At 41.0% G+C, this 22,101-nt stretch overlaps 1 protein-coding gene across 27 annotated transcripts in view; it reads left to right on the top strand.

Moving 5' to 3' along the window:
• The window catches only part of LOC113159466 (neurexin-1a), a 217,797-nt gene that overhangs the window by 118,669 nt on the left and 77,027 nt on the right, over positions 1 to 22,101 (top strand). For 4 of the 27 annotated variants that reach the window (XM_026356180.1, XM_026356182.1, XM_026356181.1 and 1 more), the window contains exon 1: positions 8,240 to 8,579. The exons of the other annotated variants lie outside the window; for them this stretch is intronic. In XM_026356180.1, coding sequence (XP_026211965.1) covers positions 8,333 to 8,579 — 247 coding nt within the window. In that variant the 5' untranslated portion in view covers positions 8,240 to 8,332. Of the gene's footprint in view, positions 1 to 8,239; positions 8,580 to 22,101 lie in introns of those variants that run through there. 27 annotated transcript variants of the gene reach the window in all.

The following is a 22,101-nucleotide window of genomic DNA, read 5'->3' as shown; positions in this document are numbered from 1 at the left end:
TGCTTAATAGGCTTGACATTTTAGACAGCGTATTTGGAGTTGGGGGCTGCCACCCCACTAGCAGCCCTAAGCATATATAGTTGGATTTTAACCCACTGTATTCGGGAGATACTGTAGCAAAGACTGGTCGGTAATCCTTGAATGCCTCACTTGTGACTACAATCCCTTAAATTAAGGATCTCTTAGGTTTTGTGTGGTTTAGTAGTTGTGGCAGATCCAGCAGTGTTTTAATGTGATGTGGCAGGAAGAAGGCACCAATATTTTATATATAGTCAAATACAGAGGTGGCATAAGGTCACACAAGTTGTGCATGGAAATAAATGCAGCGAAGCCTACAGTGCTTGTGCATCCAGAAAACTTTGACACACTTTTAAAAAATATACATTGTATGCTGCGCTTTAGGCCATTGGCCATTTATACACAAACCCTTCATTTAGACATGAATGGCTTTGCACACCCCGGGAGTGTAAGGACTGGCATCTTTTGGAATATGCCAGTAATGGACTGGATTTTGTTGTGTGCATTTGCATACACTAAGGAAAATGCAAGCACATCCTGTCCCCACAAGGTACATTATATTAATTTTTGCTACATAATTTTGGTTTAACAATACTACATACTTACAACAAGTGCATAATGGTCCAATTTCTGAATATGTAATATAAAGATGTAATAGACTTCAATTTCAATTCAGTAGTCAAGATGCCAGTTTGGTTAATTATGCTGACAACTGCCGTATGTACATGTTGCGTCACGCCTCCCCATACAACCAGCTGCATCTGCTAGGCTTTAATGTGAGTGTCCTATAGGTAATATTGTGACTGTGTAGTAGTCCTGTCTGTGTTTTGAAAGTAATAGTCACACTACTGTATTTCCATGCTGTTAATGTTTTAGAGGAGAGTGGCAAAGATCTCAGGGACACTTACTCTCTGACCCTTTTGAGCTAGAGCCAAAAGCTACTCCAGTGCTTGCCCTTGTTTGGTTTAACCAACCACCTGAGATAAAATTCTAGTTGTGTTGGCAGCAGATTGTCCACTACCATCAGCTCTGTACTGTTCAAAACTTGACTTGCAGATAACTTTTTTTAGTGTTCTGTCCACTACAGCTTCTCTTGTGTACTTACCTACCTGTATCAAGAAGCAGGAATTGTTCAGTCGCTCCTCTTGACCCTGCTCTACCTCAGCATTTCATTTTTCCACAGGAGCACAAGGGTTTGTTGAGATTGGCTTTACCTTGTGGTTCAGCCTAGCACACAAGACAAAAGTACTCCCTCTCCAGTAGCATGCATTTCTAACAGAACTGCATGGAGTGTGAAACCTGTATGAAGTACTTCTTCAGTTACTGCATTGTGTGCCATAAAGGTGAGGGCCATATACTCCTTTTATTAGTGTGTGAAGGCTCATTTTATTCACCTGATTCCAAGTTACTTGAATGTTAGTTGAAACAAACATAGACTCCATAGAGTCAATAGAGTCTGTAGACTCTATCGGTAGACTCTATAGAGTCTGTAGACTCTATTGATGATATATAACAGCGCATCATGTAGTTCAAGTTCAATGCATTTTAAAGTGCACTTTGAATAAAGAGCATCGGACAAGAAGATCAAATAGCAGGAGTGCGCATTGATTAAACTCCGAGTTTGAAAGGGATGTTTTCATTATACTGTAAGACTTTATGTTGAAGCCTCCTTGCTTGTCTACTGGTAGTGTTGGGAGAATAGCTTTGAGGTATATTTCTGATGATGTTGTCAAAAACCAGAACAAAAATGAGTGCACTGAGGTACGTTTCTCCAAAGAGAGCAGATTGTTTAATGCTTTGTTCTATATTTTTTTTATTCCAGAAGGAATGGACCTCATTCAAAAGCAGATAAGGGGCTTTTGTGAAGAAAGGAAGTGGTTTGTTTATGAATACCTTCATATTCTGAAAGACCTTCTCAGGCTCCCGGTTAGCCGGAGTGAGGCACAGCGGTTTGTTAGCAAAGGAGCTGTGGGCTCCTGAAGTGAGACACAGTGTGTCCTTGTTCCCGATGTTCGGGATGACACGTTCAGAGAAGGGAACTGATCTACTTGGGACGCATTTCAGGAGAGACAGACAGAGACAGACACAGTGCCCCGGTGGCCCACTGCATCTTGGGAACTGTCAGAGAAGATAGAGCGAAAGCCTCCAGAAAGCTGCCGACCTGTGACCCCTATCTCTCTCACTGACAGTTAGGATTTGGTTTATGCATTTGCAGACACATCATCGTTACACATATACACACTCACTCGCTGACACACACTCGAATACGTACACACACACACACACACACACACACACACACACACACACACACACACACACACACACAACCTTTATTTGCTCTTACACGCAATGATTTTTGAATTTCCTCTCCTCTTGATCTTAATGTGTATTTAAATGGATTTATGGAAATGAATAACTTTTGTGGCATCATTTATGCATTAGGAGAAAAAGAAATGCCACTTCGTCACATCAGCCAAATTCCAAAGCATCCCCTGCCAACAGAACCCACTGAGTGAAAGGAGCAGAAGGAACCTATTGGTTATACAAGCATATCAGCCTGCAATGGAAAAAAAAAAATGCTGTTTATTTTTCATATATATGTAGTTTGGGCCTGCTCCAGTGCTGATAATGGAAACGTGGATGTGTGCATGTGAACATGTGTGCATGTTGATATTTATTCGGTGTATATACAGTATAGTGCATTTGAAAGTTTATGCTTAAGATGAGAAGTAAACTGTATCATTATTTCACTGTAGCAATGGCACTTTGCTTTTATTATGATAAATTGTGGCACCGAGAAATTCCTGTTACAGCTACATATTCACCCGTGCACCACAATATAGTGTCTAAAACCAGCGTACCCGAAGAAAAGTGCTGCAGCATGTAAACATGAAAAAACCTAGCCAAACAACTTTCAGTATTAACAGTATCAAAGGAGTGTTTTTAAATGAGCTCTTTTTAAAACTTCATTTAGCAGCTCCATTAAATTAATTATAATGTCCAAGTCATTTGAGACAAAATTAGAGTGAGGATGAATGAGAATTAATGTGGAGTTTTTGTGTCTTTGTTTTTCTCTAAGTGTAAATGAAGCCATTCCATTACACCACCATGCACCACCATTTGCTGATTTGATTTTACAACACTAAATGTGCATTATTTCCTATTAGTGGGTTGTTTTATCAGCTTGAGTGGTGTTATTTATGTGGTTTTCACAGCTTGCATAATGAACAGTTTGTGCGGCATGGATCTCTGCACGGTGCATAAGGGTTGCTGCATTTTCTATAAACCATGACATTTGATGTTGGTGGTTGTTGAGCTGATTTTTCTTAACTTACACACATGCCTGCTCTATTTATTTAATATAATAATCGTTGACTGTGTGAAGCAGCGTAGTCATGAAAGATAGATATTCATAGACTAATCATTTAATGATGAGCATAGTCATTGCTATGGTGATTATTTAAACCTTTAGCCAGGTCGCTGTGCAGCATGTCAAGCAGCTAGAAATGCTGAGGTATAGATGAATTGGAAGCTGGCAAGTCGGTGCCTTTTTGACCTGTGACCTTACGTCACTAACTCTAACTGATAGAGTATTCTGACAGACAGGAGCCCTGATGTAACATCCTCTGCTAACACAAACCATATTGACACTCTGGCCTCCTTCTGTGTTGAAATACTGTACAGCTTGTGTGTTTGTATTGAGTGTCGACTCCCTGCATCTGTCTGTTCTTATCATGTCATTGCTGAGAATGACTAAGGCAGCGCTGTGTTTCTATTTCTGTACACTTGCACACATTAGCATCAGTGCATTGTGTGCTCCTCTGTGTCACTCTGTATTGTTTGCAAAGCATGTTTGGGAGAGTAATGACACATTTGATATTGGCAGTATCTTTTTTAGCTTGCATACGAGCTCATGTTTAATATTTTATGTCAGTGGACACATTGAATACCTATAATTTGTGATGGAGGTGTGACGCTGTAACAGCTGCTGGTTCTTATGACTGCGTCAGACTGGGACTTTGACTGAGTTAATGGCACATTTTGTCCTTTACTGCTTCTTTATATCGTGTGCGGAATTTTAACAACGTCGACAATCATTTCCTGAAGATCAAGCGACTCCGCTGGACATGTGCAGTAGCTAATAACATTGTACCCACTGTTTACCCCAGACATAAAGGCATGCGAACTCTCCTTGTTGTGGGGACGCTTGTGTGTCCATTGCACACAACAGGTACACGCATAACTTAGCCTGCATGCTTGATCTGCTCTGAGCCAGCAGTAGCATCCGATGCGCTAAATGAGCTCTGTTTGCAGTGCCACATGCAAGCATCCCGTTCCCGCACCTTTTTCAGGATGCTGCTGATTGTGTTAATTAAATATTTTCTTATAGTGGCTACAGTGAACATCACATTGGCCTTTGAGGAGGAGAAGCATTGCTGTCAAATTGATTGTAACGTCTGTACCTCTCTAAAGGTTCTCTCCATGTGTGATGAAGTGCTGTTTGATGGCCCTTTCACTGATTTAAAGGCATTGCTACAGTTGGGTCAGGTACTCTTAGGCCACCCATCTGCCGCTCTCTATCCACTTTTCCTCCAGTCCTCCAAAAATCATCTCATCAGCTCAGTGCAGTGTGGTTGCAGTCTTAAGTGAGTAACCAGGGCTACTTGTATCCTTTTATACTCTTTCGCTCTCCAAGGGACTATTACACCCAAGACCAATTTCTCCTTCTCTAGCTGATCACTTAGTTGAGATTGGATGGAGACTGTGCCACATTTTCCAACAGAAAATTTTCCCTTTTGCTTTTTAGATATCCACGGCTTTAGTTTCACCTTAAAAAGAAACAGGAAAAAAAAATGTAGATCCAAAATGTGCCGAAAGCATTCTGTGCATCAGAGACTTGCACAATCCTTTGGGTCTTAAATAGAAACAAAAGCAAGCTGTTTTGGCTCTCTGTCAACGAGACACCTCACTAACAGGAACAAGAGTCAGAACACAATCGAAAATTGAAGAAAAGAACCAAAGAAACCCTTAGTGGTATAAGTTTAGCTGTGGAAGAGGATTTTCTCATTTTGCGGCTGACGCTCCACAATCATCTGATTAAAGTGGAATGAGATCTGTAACTGCTGAAATTAGTTTATGCTGTGGTCCCAGGTGTGCTGTGCAGAAGGAATTCAGTTGTGAATGCTTTGCCTAAAGCCTTATTCATGGCCTCTGCTTGTCTTGCTTCTCATACTTCAGTTAGCCACCCTTTCTAGGAAAATGACTGGTGCAAAGAAAAACCTGCAGCAGATATAACAAGTTATTAGTAACAAGCAAATTTATTCTGGTAACATCTGAATGTCTTGAGCATTACTGTGCAATGAGGAGTCCTTTTACCTGTTGTTCTTACATTTTTTTGCCCTACTGAATGCTTAGAAGCTTTTATTTTACTGTCAAATGTAAACCTACAGACCTTGCGTGCATTTAACCGTTTTACCACTTGGGGGCACAAATGAACAAGCAACTACTGATGAACCTGATAAAGGTATCAACTCACTGCTGATGTCATTAACTTCAGGTGCTGCATACTAACAGCATTTCCTCTAAGTACCCAGTGTAAACTTAAAAAAAAAAACGTCTGACATTATTCACACAGTACACTGTTATTTACCATGATATTAAGCTTTGTAATTTAAGATCCCATTTTGTTTCTCTGTAAAAGTTTGCTGTTGAGGACATAGTAAGTCAGGCTGTCCTTGGCAAACAGCCCTGATAGATTGCCTTATTAGGTGTAATTATGCAGATTGCACTGCTGATAATTATAAAAGTGTAAACACATTCAGCAGGAACATTCCTTTTCACCATTGCAAATGAGAACGGAGAGGTGGTTCCATGCTGCTGATTTTGTAGCACCAGGTGGCTGCACCGAGTTATTGAGATTCCACAAGGTAAGAGCAGCACAGTGGCCTAATGTTCACAGCATCTGTTTGCATGTCAGGCGCTTTTCACTCCTATGCAGGATCTTAATACCAGACACATTCCAGTGTTCACTGTATTCATTCCAGATGGTGGATTGTATTCGTCATACTTTTTATACTCATCTGATAACAATAAACTATCTGCTCTGTTGTGTTTTGCCCTTATTTATAATTCAGATTAACAGCCACATGATTTAAATCGAGCCTTCAGTTCTAATATATTTGTACTCAGTAAGTGGATGAGGTGAAATGTTCATCAGTAATGTTCCTTTAATCGGTTCTTGCTTTCCTCAAGGCTTCTTACATTGTCTTCATGTGAACAGTGAAGTAAAGCAGGAAATGGAGGAGGACATATTATCCTCTGTGTCATGCTGGCTAAGTTGGCTTTCTTTGGCCATAAAATGCCTGTGTATTCCCTGTAAACCTTAAAGATCAGCTCAGAAGTGCTTACAGTTTTTTTTTTTAGAACACTGCGTTTTGAAGGGGAGGATGTTGAATGGCCAGTGTGCAAACAGAAGCAGGCACACTGCAGCTGAGCCTTGTGCTCTACAGTCCTGAACTCTGAACACTGAGCACACTTCCCAGCTGAACCAGATTGTGTTTATCAGCAGGGCTTTTATGTCCACATGTTCTCTACATTCCCGTAACTCGTGCTGCACACTGAGTCTGCGATCAGCATTCCCGCTCTTGTGAGAAATGGTCTTTTATTAGCAGGCGAGACAGACTTGCCCAGATTCAGCACCCTCTCTGTGGACAGTGCTCAACTGCCAGCTCTGGCACTGTGCTTGCTTTGTTTACGTATGTGTATGTGAGAGCGTGTGGATGGGTGTGTGTGTGTGTGTTTATATTCATGTTTGAGAGAGAGAGAGAGGGAGAGAGTTGCCTGGAGTATGCAAGCTGCAGCATCACTCTACTGAAATCTTGGTAACGATAGACTGCAGAGTCCAGGAGGTTGAGAACCTATAGAACAGTTTTTTTCTGGGTGATGGAGAGAAAGGGATGAGGATGGAGCGCTTGGCTCCAGTTTTTTACATACAGAGGGCTATTATGTATTATCACACAACTTTGCTAATTTTCCTCCGTCTCTCAAAAGAGAGACGGAGGAAAATTTGCAAAAGAAGAACCTGGGGAGATGAGATGAGAAAAGTAGAAACAGAAACGAATCTGGTCCCACATTCCCGTTTGCTTTCTGTTTTTTCCTTTTACTGCTCGTGTCCACACAGGAGAGTGGATTGGAAAAGGCTGAACAGGGAGAGTGGAGGGAGATGGTGAAATGAATCAGGGCTGCGGGACATAGCTTCAATTCCTGCTATTCTGCCTAAATAGGCTCTTCCTCTGCAATGCACTCAGGCTCCAGTGATTCGCTATGTGAATGCTGCCCATTTGCATAGCCACTCTCCCTCCTGCTTCCTGGCTGGCTGTTGAAGCTCTCCCCCCCCTCCCTCTCTCCTCCTCCTCCTCCTCTTTCTCCTCCTCTCTCCCCTCTTCCTCTTGCGCACATCTTCTGGAACGGTGCTGCCGATGCTGCCTGTGTGTGAGTGTGTATTCCCCGTGAAGGGCTGCACTCTCAGGTGCTGTCGTTGCTATCGCTGTCGGTCTCACTGAGAGCAGAGATCTCTAGATGGGGAACGGGTTGCGCGACTTGGCACAACTTACAGGTGCAGTCACGCACGTCTCCCGCACGCTGCTGCAACTGTCCGACAGATGCAAATGAGACTCGGATTTAACTATGGTCCCATTCCTCTGGACATCTTTTGAGACTGCTTGTGGAGCAAAAGGAAGGGAACTCAGAATGTCCTGCGTGGCTTTCTGAAAGAATTCACTTTGCACAGGTGCTTTTACTTTCTTCTTAACTTGGCTTTCTTCCTTCACCGTCGATTCATTTTTTTTTTTTTTTTATGAGGAATATTAACAGTTTCTTGTTGAAAGATGTCTCTAATTTTGTAAGGGCTTAACAGAAGGAGAAAAAGAGAAACAGAGAACAAGGGAACTATGGGAATTGGAGCAAGCTGGGATTTCTCCATTGCTGCTGTTTGAGGTTGCCCTAATTTCTTGAGTGAATGTTTTTGATTGTTTTTGTAGGATGATTTATGATACTTCATTACCTCCCTGGGTGCTGATACGGATTTCCTAACTCAGTGGAGAACAGCAAGAGGGTTTTTTTTTTTCCACAACCGACATTTTGTGTGGTGTCCCTTTCGCTTTTTTTTTTTTTTTTCTCCCCCTTTCTTCCTCTGTGGATCTGTTCGCGTGTTCCTGGGTATAGTGCGATTTGTCAAGGTGAGAAGTATGGGGCTGTAGGGCTCACTGAAGTTCCACCTTGATCTGAAGCCTCGTCTGGCCACTCAGGGAAGATGATCGGAGGCTGGAAGACACAGTTTGCTCCCCTGAGGCCTGTCGCAGAGCCCTTAAACCGGAATTCAACTTCACTCACCCACCTGGCCTTGTGGATCACTGCCCTGGCCCTGGGCTTTGTGGCAGGGTCAGAGCCAGGTGCTGTGGAGGGTCTCCACCACATTCACCTCTCGCATGGAAACAAGCGTCACCATATTGTGCCTATTGCTATCCACAGATCACCTGCATCCCTCAGAGCAGGGCACAGTAAGTGTCTCACCATTAAAACACCCAATGCGTACAGTACTTCTTGAGCAATTGTATTCAGATTTCTTCATCAGTCAAGCTTCTTAATCCTTCATTAACTCTTTGGTTTTCTGATTCTTATCTGAAATATTTACATTATTACAGTATGTCATATTCCTTATGTTGGGAATCTAAAAATCCACTTCCCAAGACACACGTAGCTCTGTAAGGCACAAGTCTAGCTTAGATTCATCCCCATTTTTTCAGTCTCAGCAAAGTGCCCTCTGTCTCCATGTCTGAGATTAGTCATATCCCTATCTGCAGATGTTCCACTGTGTCCAGATTAGACAGGATTAGAATGCTGTGGCGCTCCATGTTGCCCCAGGGTGTTTGGAAGAGACAAAGATGTGTTGCCTCCAGCTCTGCAGGGCGTCGAGCTGTTCCTGGCCCCTGCCCAGTGTGTAGTGTAGATGAGGCCTCTTTATCCTGTGTAGCAAGAAGGTTCATGACACAGGCGTTCGGAGTCAGCAGGGAAAAAGAAAAGAAGAAGAAGATTTCAAAAATTAGGAATTATATAACCTCGCCCCAGGTGTTCATGGTATACTGCAGTATGTTTGTGAGGATGATTTTCGAAAGGCTAGAGTTTGTTTCCTGTTTTCAAAAGTACTTGTTTTCACTAGTATTTTTTACAGTGTGAATTTCACTTGGAGTTCTAAATTATACCGATAAATCCACTTTGGCACTAAGAAGACCAAAAATAGAAATTTTCTTTAGTCACTATATTGCCCAGGCAGTTTTGAGTGACGTAATCACTACTGGTGTAACAGTGACATAATGTTGAGGTAGCCTGGATTCCACAGAGCAGATGCACAACACATTTCCACTGTATGGATAAGGAGTTCTGGATATTTCAGTTTTAAATAATTGAAACTGTATCAGTACAAGCACGAAGTTGTGATAATACCTTTACAGAGCTGCACTGGCACTTTGAGAATGTTTTATTGGACACAGAAGCGGCTCAGAAACAAGGCTCGAGCATGGATCACTGGGCAGAGTTAGACCTGTACGAACAAAGAAGTCCGTGCTCCTCGGTGATGATGAAGGAGATGGGAGGTTTGGCAGCCTACTGAGACAACAAGAGAGGCAATTAGGCCACTCTGCTGTGACCTGTCTGGAGTGGGCAACACTCAGCTGCCTTTTGCTCTCCCCAAGGAGCCAGAGGGCACGTCAAGCACATTCCATGACTTAATATCACACAGTTATCATAACTGCTGCTCCACGCTCTTATTATGAGAGAGAGAGAGGGAGAGCACACAGAGCTCGGAGAAAAAGCCGTCTCAGTAACATGATTAAATTTTTGGTTGATCAGCGCACTGAGGGTGAATAAATGCAAAATGGGAGACATGCTGTTCAACATGGTACCTGGCTCCAGGACAAAGCCTGCTGTTGTAAAGCCCCAGTGTCGTTGTCTTAGCTGTGCAGCAATTGGTTTAATTTTCATGGGGCTTGTTCCTTACATTCAGCGTCTGCTTGCATTGCAACAATTAAACACAGACTGTTTTATTTGTAAACGCAAATATTTTTGTTGTTGTTCTTTTGTTTTTCTTTATATTTTTAATTTCTCTCCAGCAACACAACCCTCATCAGCCGTTGTCTTCTTTCTCCCTGCACTCTGTCTGCCTCTCACAGTGATGGTTTCAACATCAGTGGTAAAATCTAATCCTGTACCTTTTACTACTACTGCCACAGTGCATTTAACATTGTCTCAAGTGATTAGACCAAACAAAGCTAATTCAGTGCTGTCAGTTAGTTATATATGCAAATTGTCTACATCACTGTGTCGTGCACTTATTCACTTAGCGTGCAGCTAAATTTAGCAACTCTGCCTGCCCTAATGGTCTGCAAGCCAACCATGTTTTCCAAATATTCTCTGCGATGTGAACACTAAACCCCTGTAAGAGTTTTTTTTTTAACAGGTAAACACATTCTCTTATATATCAGCACATTGTAAGAGAAAACATCCTTTGTTTCCTTTGTGTTGAACTTGTGTATCTGTCATTGATTTATGTGGAAAGAAGAAGAAAATTACCATGGTCAAGATGTATGAAATTGAGTTGGAGTGTGATGCATTGTTTGTTTAGGGCTAGCAGTAATGAGGTTCAGACAGTATCAACTCTGACTGGCAGACATACCATTTATCATGAATAGACTCCCAGAGGTGATAGTCTTCATTCCCAGAGATGGATATGATACTCAATAGTGTACGCTAGGTAACTGGGTTATCATGTTTCCTTCTGTACCTGCTGTTTTTATTCTTTAAGACAAGAGCTGACCAATAGTACAACGTTTTCAATAATTTATCTCTTCAGTTATTCATCAGGAAGTGGAATTTCTGCAGATCTACTTCCATGTTCTCACTTGCTTTCACTGACTGTGCTACTGTATGTGTGTAGTGTGCCAGCCTCTCATAATCATATCAGCCCATATGTTTAGTGGAGGGGAAGTCAACCTCCAGATCCATGATTATTACGTGATATACTTAACACGTTTGAGGAAAGACCTCCTCTATCACCTGCTTCTTCAACTGCTCTGTCAAATGGCTTTTGTGTTTCAAAAGTCTGCTGTTTGATCAGCCAGTGAAGCAATTTAAGTGATTATAATCAATTTCAAAGCCCTCCACCTTCAGAACTAATGGTTGAATGAATTGGAGACGGTGCTCGTCTGTGCTGGCACTGGTGCACTGGACGGATGAATGTGGAGGGTGAAAAGACAGGGAGGAAATAAAAGGATAGAAAATGAAGAACAATGTAGATGGAGAAAGTGAAGAAAGACAGCAGACGAGAGGGGAAAAAAGAGGGAGGAGGGAGAAAGTGGATGAGCTCTGATGTTGCCTTGCTGCCAGTGTGTTGTGGGCTTGTATAATATAATTACTCCCATGTCTCTGAGCTGATGTCATTCTGTGATAGTGTGAGGATGACAGTATCTCTGCCTCTGTGAGGCAGCGGAGATGATAGCTGCCCTGATAAGGATCTGAGTACATGTTCTTCTGCTCTAGAGGGAGCATAGGCAGTTATTGACCCACGAATGAGAGAGTGAAGACTGCAGTCGTTTCATTCTCCTCTTCGTCTGATGTGTGAGAACACAAACACCCTCTTTTTTGTGTGTCTTTAACCTAGTTGCATCGTCTCCTCTCTTCCTTCCTTCCTTCTTACACTGAGCACTTCGTCTCTTCCCAACCGCTCTGCCTAAACCCACCCCCAGCGTCCACGTTGATCCACAGAGCCCATCCAAGCAGACAGAGTGGGCAGCCTTTTTTTGCGCCTGAAGTGGTCTGCGTGGTTTCAGTGGTGACCAGGCTATGGTTGGCATGAAGGGAAATGAGACCTGACTGTGCATGCGGTGGGCATTGAGGGGTCAGCTGAGTAATGTGTCCGGCCTCAGATTAGAGTCTTTGAAGGCGGAGCGGGAGAGAAACAAAAAAGAGCCCCCTTCTTTGACTCTAGGGGATTTCTGCACCCCTCACATGCATAGGTCCTGAGTAAGTTTGAGTCAGGGAGCTCTTTACCCATAAGGCCCTCAGTGAATCATCATCAACAACATTGCCTTTCTTCTTATCTCCCTCTTGTTTTTCAACCTGTCTGTCTATCATCACATCTGTTTTTTTATTAAAGGTAATTAAAAATAAAATTGCTTTATCTAGTGTCTAGTGTTACAGTAATCTGTGTGATTGAGAACACTTGTCATTTTCATAGAAATTGAGGAGATTATACATTTATCTGCACCATTTCCCAGTGTGCTGTGCTGATTTCAGACATACTCAGCTGTTAACTCTGCAGAATGCAATGACATATTTTATCTGTATGAAACCACTGTAACACTGACCAGATGTTTCTATTGAAATATATGGCAGATATAGAAATGAAGACGCAAACAGCAAATACTTAAATATAGGGTTGATAAAATAGGATTGTTTCTGCATTAGTTGTTAAATTGTTGGTGCCGGCATGAACTCCATGGAAGATAGGAAACACAGAATAATGCAGCTGGTACCGCAGTTAAAGATATTACTGAAAGGTCCACAGTCCATTATGATTGACTCCCTCAATTGCTCACAGGAACAGCACAAGAAAGCCAAATAAATAAATAAATAGATATAAATAAAGTGGAGATCAAGTATGCAAAAGCCCACATTTTATCTCATCTGAACAGAGTTCAGTCACCATGGAGAAGCCTCATTCTCTGTCATCATAATGAGGCAGCAGCTATCTGTGTGCCAGTCAAGCCTGTATAAATACACACTCCCAAATCATCTTTCATCTCTTTGATGACTTTGAGGCACAGTTACAACTGAAGAGTGTGAACAGAGGTAGTTGACATGCAGCTGACATATGGGAAAATGTATTTGGTGTATTGGCTATCATTTAAGATGGGTCATAAAGAAAAATATTGTACGGTATGAAAATGTTTTGTCCTGATTCTCAGTAGTTTCAACAGTACAGTGGTAATTCCCCTAGTGAGGGACTAATTGGTTCTGGGAAAGGTCAAAGGAGAGAAAAAATATAAGACGGAGGGTGAAATCTTTCAGCCTTTACAGTCTGATAACCCCAACCACAGGGGAGGCCCGATAGAATGGGTTTCTGTGGCAGCTAGCTTGCAGAAGACGAAAATGTATGATTGCCATTGATCATCCAATCGATTGTGAGTCTCTACTTAAATTTCACACAGTTGTTTTGGGAGGAGAAAAAAAAAAAAAAAAAACTCCATGCTCGAGCTCTTCTATGTGGGCGGTTTGACTGACAGCAATATAATTATTCTTGGTGCAAATCGTTACCTCACAACTTTAATATCATGTATGTTGACTTGATGATAGCCTCAAATAAATAATAAAAGGTTTAAAAAATGAATAGCTGCCCTGTGTTACAATAGACGGCCTCAATAAGAACCAACCATGTCATAACTGTTCTTTTATTGCAGTTTACAATTGTTCACCTGCAGCAGAGAGGCAACAGAAAGAAAGCTGCCCCCTAATCCACTCTAATAGGATTGTGTGGGATTTCACCTTCCTCATTGCTCCTTCCATCTCTTGGAGCCTCAGGCCTGCTGGCAAGGGCTGATAAAAACACGCCTGCCTGACACCTAAGTGCAAGCTAATATTAGCATATATTTTGCAACATAGTGTAGAAATACAATGCATACCCACGCATGTTTCTTTTTTTCCCTCTGTTATATATTTATTTGTTGGTAGATTTGTGGCATCGGTATGAGATAGAGGACAGCATAGCTCTCTTATGGTGCTCCTACATTTGGCTGTTGATAAGGGGGAGGCAGAGTTGTATAGAAATCACAAAGGCAGTAGTTCTGCTGCACGACAAAAAAAAACAAAAAAACATCTTCCTACAGCTACAGCACATGTACTGTTTATTTCCAGTGATTTCTTTTCTCTAGATATTGTATCACTTCCATACGATATGCAGCTAATTAAATAATATCTCGCCACTTAGCACAGGCTTACTTACAAAGTGAGGCTACCCAGCATTAGGCAAAGCAGATATTTAATCCTGCAATTAAGGCCAAGGCACGCTCGTTTTCTACTGGGTATAGCTTACAAAAAGGGTAAAGAGTGAAAACAAAACAGTGTCATGCAGAGACAACATGAAAAATGAAAGTTAGATATTAAGTCCTATGACATATAACGCCTTTAAGAGTAGGCTTGATATGGTATATAACAGAAAATCTATAGCTATCTCCATCTAACAAATATTATTAACACTTTTCTTTTCCAATATTTATGATTTTAGGTTGCTTTAGTCGTCCATAAATAGTGCACAGTGCATTGTATGCCTGCTAGTTTTTGTAGTGCTGTTCATGCTCCACTGTGGGACTGCCTACTGCACAAGCACATTGCCTTGAGCAAAACAGATATAAGAAGAGGGACAGTGGGGAGATGGCTTTACCTGATTTTTTCTCTTAATTGTTGAGGCAGAGATGTGAATGTCTTAAATCATCTCAAAGAAAGCCCTCCTGCAGGCACAAGCATTTTGTAATTATGCAGTGGTAGTATAGACTTCTATATCATTTGCTTTTATGAATAGTGCTAATGTAGGAGTGTGTTCAGCAAAGCACGGTAGCTCTGTCTGATCTCAAAGCAGCTTCTTTGTGAGAGCAATATTTGTGCTGATGCAGGTTGGGCTGCATATGGTGATGAGTAGCCAGAGTTGTCTCTAGTTTCAGATGAGAGCTCTGGCCCTGGACTGGTTTTCTGCCTCACTTCCACTGTGTAATTATCCCCCACACTTGTCTTTTTCAGTAATTAGAACTGCAGTCATACTCCACATCTGTTGGCTCCCTAATGGAGAAGACAACAGCTTCTAGAGACCATTTGGAGTCTGTGATGTTTGGTGCATCCTACCACACAAACACACTGAAACTAAATAATGCACTGATGTCTGATGGCACGTAATCAGTCAAACGAGCTTTTAACTAGGAATGAAATAGCCGAGGATTGACTGATGCTTGATTTCCTTTAAGTCTAACTTTGATATGTGTGTTCGCTGGCACGCAAATGAAACACTGGATGCAGAAAAATCTAATCAACAAATTGCTGGCAAACAAAATGGCTGACCTGAACTGAGAGAAAGGGAGCATTGTGTCTGAGGAGCAAATGAGGCAAGTGATGATGAGAGAGTAAATTAGAAGCTGTCGATACTGTGAGACACCTCTATCAGAGCCAAGGCTGTTGGCTAGGGAGGCAGATATGCAGCTGGTCCGGGTAACAAAGGGCCCGTTTGGTGTATTGCTCCATTAAGACACTGGGTCTTGTCAGCTCTGCCTGGATGGGCCATTCTGCTCCACAAGGCAGGGGCTCATGTATCACTTAGGGCTTAGGGGAAGTGAGCATGGCAGAGGAGGGGGCAGAAGGGTGTGAGTGACACTGGTTGACTGAGCATTCATGGCATAATGTTACCAGCCCAGGGGGCAGAACTTTACCTCAACCATGAATTGAAGGTCCCCTGTCATGAAGAGGGAGAATGGTTGGTATGGCTACGCTGGGATCCCTGTCATGATGAGGTGTAGGCTTATCTCTTCAAAGCAGTGTAACGATAAAATACGGTCAAGTACTGCAACAGCATGATGCTGGAGTAGATTTCTCTATTCACAGTTTTTGAAGAACTAGATAGAAACTATAACGATAACATCAGCTTTTGCCTCCTGAAAGGGTAGGTTCAGAGTCTAATACTAACACCAGCAGTTTATTGCTAACCTGAATTCAGTAGCGACAAAATCCACAGTACCTCTGAAATACCTCAAGGAAGTGGAATCCGTGTTGATTCCTGTTGTCAAAAATATATTTTGGTGGAGTAACAAATTTAGTCAGTGACTTCGATGCCAAAATGTGCAACCCAATTGATTCTGTGACCTTGGACAATCAATTGTTTGACAAAAGCTCAATGCGTAAATAAGATATTGCTAGTTGAGGTCTTTGTGCTCTATAGAAAGACTCGTACACAATCTTTGTATATAATATTTCTAGATATCACAGTCTTTGATTAAGCTATCACACTTTTATAGTCCAATTAAAATGTTTCTATTTCCTCCTCCAGTATAAAAAAAAACACACTACCCTTTTCTTTCGCCAGTCTTTATCTGTTTCTCCTTTCTACCCTCTTTCCCTCTTCGATGTGGTCATTTTGTACATTTTGTACTCGCCTTGAGGCCTGACTTGAGTGCTTTATACTTTCTCTCTCTCTCTCTGCCATGTTTATTAGGTTTTGTTGCTTCTATGATTTGGAACTGGCATTTTATACCCTCTAATAATGATGACCAATCATGGGGGCAAGCAGCAATGCCCCACTTTTAGTCTGCACTTAATTTAATTACATCAAATTAGCAAAGCAGGAAGAAAGGGAGAAGTGGAAGAGGATTAATCCTTTGCAGCTTATGGAGGCAGGTTGGACACTGTCAGCTGTCCTCTGCAGAAATGCTGCTTTGGGATTGTGTTCATTAGAAGGAGCTTAAGGCTCATAGGCCACTGGATATTGTTAAAACAATACTGTGGAAATGGGGTAATTACAATATTTGCCTAGTCTAGCTTAAAGAGTAAGAGTGATGCCAGAGGACTTTAAATGTCATCCTTTTTGTAAGTAATTTTGTGCTTAACCCCTGTATGCTGTATTCTACCTGTTATTGATCAAAACAAATTAGATGTATGATACATATGTTTCATTACATGCATTATTATGATTTAAAAAATACGTTTGCCATCTTTGAAATGCTACTGTTATTTTAGCCTAGAAGCATTAAAATAAAGCATGCTGCATAAGCATAGGTGTACATTATACATCAGTCCCAAACAGTAGATATAACTGAATACCCTATCTGGCTGGTGGCGAAGATTAAGTCTCTGGGCAATGAACTGTAAAAGTTTATATCGACTATGCTGTATATATGCCAATAGTCCCAGACTTATTAAGCCAACACAAAGTAAGCACGCAGTCTGCGTTCTTGGTTGATTTAGCACCTCTGTCCACTCTGCTTTCTGCTGACTGCAAAGAGAATAGCTCAGCTCCAACCTTCTGATAAAGACTGAAGGGAGGATTTATCACTTGAAAAAGGAAAGGAAGCAAAATAGAATGTGGCAGAGTGTGCAGTATACAGTATTTTACGTTAGGGGTTAGTTTCATGACTGAACTGAACTGCAGCGGTTATACACTAGCTGGTGAAATTGCTCAGTTTCCACTCCAGGCTCACACAATAAATGCCTTGAGTCTGTACTACAGTAAGATCGAAATGATGTGTAAAATGGATAGAATGGGCACACGCTACTGCAATCCTATATTTTTATCTTATCCGGGGAATTCTTGGCCTTCACATACAGTTTAAATAGTGCCATTAAAGTTCGGTTTGTAGTCATTTGAGTCGTACGTTCATCAGTATTGTTCCATCTTCAACCTGTGATGAAATCTTTTTCATGTCTGCTGGTTCTGTTCCAACTGCCTGTCCCATTATATGAGAGGCAGTTGTTGCTGAGAGAGGATTAAGACAAGTCAACAATCCATAGTCTTTTTTTTTTTTTTTTTTTTTTTTTTTGTCTCTGAAAGGGCTGCTCACACACCACTGAAGCTAGAGAATTACTTTTTTCCAGAAGCAAAGCTTGAGAGAGAGGTTTAAATTGTTCAAAGGACCTTACTATACTGCAATGGAACAATGAACAGATATAGAAATAGAGATTGGATGGGGTTGAGGAGTGGCCACAGGGATCTAGCTGTATCCACTATACCTCGCTTTCCAGTGTTTGTTGTCCAGCTAAATTTTCTTCATTTTTACCCAAGAGACTGGCAACCGGAGGGTGTGCTTAGAACTGCAGACTCCAAACAACTGGAGGAACAATTGTGCTCAACTAATTTCTTCAAAGCAGCTGTTGTTCACTGTGCTTAATTATTTCAACATATAGAGACTGGCAGACAAAGGTGAATGGGAATTAAGCACCATACATGTCAAAGTATTTGGATATGTCATTTAAAAAAGTGACACCTGACAGTAGGGTCTGTTGTTTCCTGCATTTTAGGCTAACTAATTATTTTGTCTTCTTTAAATGATCATGACTCATTTTTAATGACTCGGCATATTCAAAAGCCACACAATGGAAAACAATTCACCAATTAATTACAAAATGATGTTGATTTTTGAACAAGTACTATACCAGCATTCTCCATTTTCTCCAGAATATCAAAACAATCTCCTTCACACTGTGAAACCCTTTTAGGACAATAAATTAGTCCAAAAAAAGGTATTTTTGTGTTGCAGAAAAAGGTTAAACAAATGCCGTCATGACTAGAATTAAGCATAAGTTACAAGCTTGAGACTAGGTTACATCTAGCATTACTGCCTTTAAGCAACAACACTGTGATTAATTCACTTAGAAATAATAATTTGTGACATTTTTATTTAAATAATTTACATAACTTCCATCTACAGTTGACTTCTCCTGAATCTAGAAATCGTACATTTGCTTTTCTAAATGCTGAGCTCTATTTTTGTAAGTCAGTGCACAAAGCACAAAAAACCCATGGCAACTGTGGCAATGCTGGCAATAAGGTATAGTAGGAAAAGATTATCAGTAAATGTGGTTTTCATCACCATTCAAAGACAGTTCTAATGTTCAATAGAGAGCGATACAGCTCTCTAGAGGAAATTTGTGTCCTTGTGCAAAAGGAGCAGAATTGCCACGAGCAAGTATATGGCACCTTTTCACAGATATTTTCTGTTTAGTTTTGTCATTGTCATAACCTGAAAAAGATAGTCTGTTAGTTAGTACAGTCACGTTTTAGCCATTTATTTTAGTTTAGTTTTAGTCAAGATATAGTCAGTGAAACTCAGTTGTAATTGTCGCCAATTTAGCAAATGCGGCAGATAAGCGTGTGAAATTAAGATGAGAATAAAAACAAACAAAAAATTATATCCTGCGCAATTTCATCACATCATGCAGCTGACTGACAGCACCTGGAAATGCTGACAGGTGATTAGCGCATAATTGGTATGCCTTTACATTGCACGTGTAACAGCAGCTGACTGTGTGAGTGTTTTGCTTATGAGAAAAGCTCATGTCTAAGAAACTAATTTTGCCTCGTCTTTATTTGTCATGATGTGCTGATCAGAGATTTTGTTAAAATGTTTGTAAGATTTTTTTAAATAAACCTTTGTCAGTGAACACACTTATCGTTAACATTGCTTTAAATTTAGTTAGCTAGAGCAGAGATAACGATGCCAAGAGCTTTATTGCTAAATGAAAGAATAGTTCCCTGTCATTTGGTAATGTATTAAAAGCAAAATAAGCAAGATTTTCCTTCTTGAAGAATTCACATCAAAGCCTAATTGACTCAACAAATGCTGGCCAAGCTTATCAATAGGATCCATACATGCACACAAAATTTAATTGCACCGAACACACTTTAGCCCACCAGATACTGTACTCTATACCACCTTTGACGTGCTCATGGTAGGTGAATAGGACAAGTAAAAATCCCAGGTGATGCTTAATACAAAGGCTTCTCTCCTCCTACTTTGGAGCAAGTTCACAGCATGTCACCAGAACGCCAAATAGGCACAGACAAGAAAAAGCCTGACAGAAATGTCACCTTCACCAACACAAAACCCCACCATACACTGACAGGACATCACAGTCCTGCTGGGAAACATCCTCTGGTGTACAGAAAAATGTCCTATACATTTGCAGCAGCAGGAACCGTGAACAAATCAGATTTAAATTGTATAAAATAAATGGTTGCGGTAGAGAAAGAGGAAGCAGACACTATTCATGCATACAATTCAAATATTAACATAGGAATTTGTAATGGATCCATATTCATTAAAAATGACTAAGTAAGAAAGAATTTACATCATGTACAATATTTTGGACCAAACAGGAATACCCGGATTATATACATCTGTATTTTGGCATCATTATTTTGGATCACGGGGTGTGATGTACCATATAATTATACAGTGAGGCTGTGTGAATGTTGCCCCTGCTCGACCGTCTCTGCAATTCACAGCTCTGTAATCGCTGCCAAGTCAGAACATGCAGCTGAAAAGATTTAATTAGCTAAGAGTTTGAACAGTTTTGCTCATAACCCCGCATTCTATTTACCACCTCATCTCCTCAATTACTAGACCGTTTAATTGTCCCAAAAGGTAAAATACAGTGGGAGAAAGGTAGATCCAGGGGAAAGAAAAAATTGATCATGTTGACTCTCAATTTTCCCTCATGGCACAAAATCTTCAGGAGCATTGATCGGAGATAGCTCCTTTACCAGATACCAATAGTGTTTGCTTGGATAGTAGTGTCCTCATAAATTGTGGTAGTGATTTCTCTGGAAACTGAAATGCTAATCCAATAGACATCATTAAGCTTCTTCTAATTGTAGCCCTCCGCACAGATCAAAGATTTATGTCATCATTATTAAAGTTTTGGCCTTTCTAAATGATTTGAGGATGTACAACGTGTAGCACTTCATGTAAATGTTCACCTACGTGTTTCTGTCATTGTCAGAAACAAGTTAAAGTGCTTCACAGATCTTGTAGCAGTCGTCCTCATTAAGCTCATTAACACTGCTAAGATACACAACAAAGGTTATATGCAAAACTAGATAACAGTTTGTGTGTTTTTATGTGTAAGATCAGTGGACACAGAGGAGAAAAAAAAAATTCCATTCAAGAGATTCATGGAAATGATTAAAAAGCTAAACTAAGCTATAATCTATTTTTGCACACCGGTCTTTACGGGAATCCTTGGCAGCAAATAGAGAGAAATGCAAGTGCTAGGTGCTGATAGAAAGCAGATCCATAATGTCATCTCTCCTTTTCATATTTCCATCACAACTATGTAATTATGATTGGATTCCTCCCCAGTTTCTCGGCAGAGGTGGTAATATGAGGCTCGTTATGATGGCCGTGTTGGAGGTCAGAGGAAAGACAGTCTGCGGGCCTGACCTTAGCTGAGCAGCATAATGAAACACACTGGAAGTCTTAAAGATGCCACCACTGATACATTTTCCTTTCCTTTACCTATCTGCTTGTTAAAATGACAATGCACAGATTGCTTAACATACAGTGCTGATAGGCCAATTTACTGCAACAGAAACCGATTAAGCCATTGAGAGGACTCATAACTAACACACGGGCCATGTTTGCTATCCTACAGTCTACTATCCCACACACCTCTTTGGCCAAATGCAGGCGAACTCCTGGGATGGTGCTACATTTTTAATGAAAGCAGAGTGTTTGATCTGCCAATGTTTATCTTCTTTGATGTTAACTGACACAGCAGAGAGCAGCCAGCTCTCAATGTAGTCCAACATGAGGACAGATTAATTCATTATCCTTTAACAGGGGAGACTTGTGGTTGAGGAGTTCATCTTGGAGGTCCGATCATCTGTAATAGCCTTGAGTGAAATACCTCCTCCAAACACACTACAACTTGGTTTCTGCACTGTGACCTCTCTGGGCAAATGCACAAATGCAAAATTCATGTGGGAATATAAAGTATAAAGCAAGGAAATCGTGCTACGCCTTCAAGTGCATTGTATCTCTTGTAACCCCCCTCATTGTACCTGCTGTTGATCGTGTCCTTTCATTCAGTTTTTATTAGACAGTGGGTGAACAGGGAATAAACTGAAACTCTTGTCAAATTAAAGAGACAACAAACAGGCAAGTATTTCCAGGACACTACTGTATCTAATGACTACAACAGATCCATATCGGGGCCCTGTGTCCCAGGAGAGCGCACAGATAACAAATATGGAGCCAGTGCTTAATTACTCCCACAACTGGAGTTACACAGGCACGTGTCTGCTGATTTCATGCCACTGCACAACTGTGTAGGTGTGCATTAGCCATGTTTCTCCATGCATCTTAATCCTCAACAGTCCCTCGAGGAGGTTTTTTTCCCACTCTTACAAACATCGAGCATGGATTTTAAAACTGCCTTAACACATATCAGCAAACCTATATCTGCACAGTCGGGATCTGTATTAGAACCATTTAT

Source organism: Anabas testudineus, chromosome 15, assembly GCF_900324465.2.
Source record: "Anabas testudineus chromosome 15, fAnaTes1.2, whole genome shotgun sequence".
NCBI classification, from domain to species: domain Eukaryota; kingdom Metazoa; phylum Chordata; class Actinopteri; order Anabantiformes; family Anabantidae; genus Anabas; species Anabas testudineus.
This window is presented reverse-complemented; position numbering and strand designations above follow the sequence as displayed.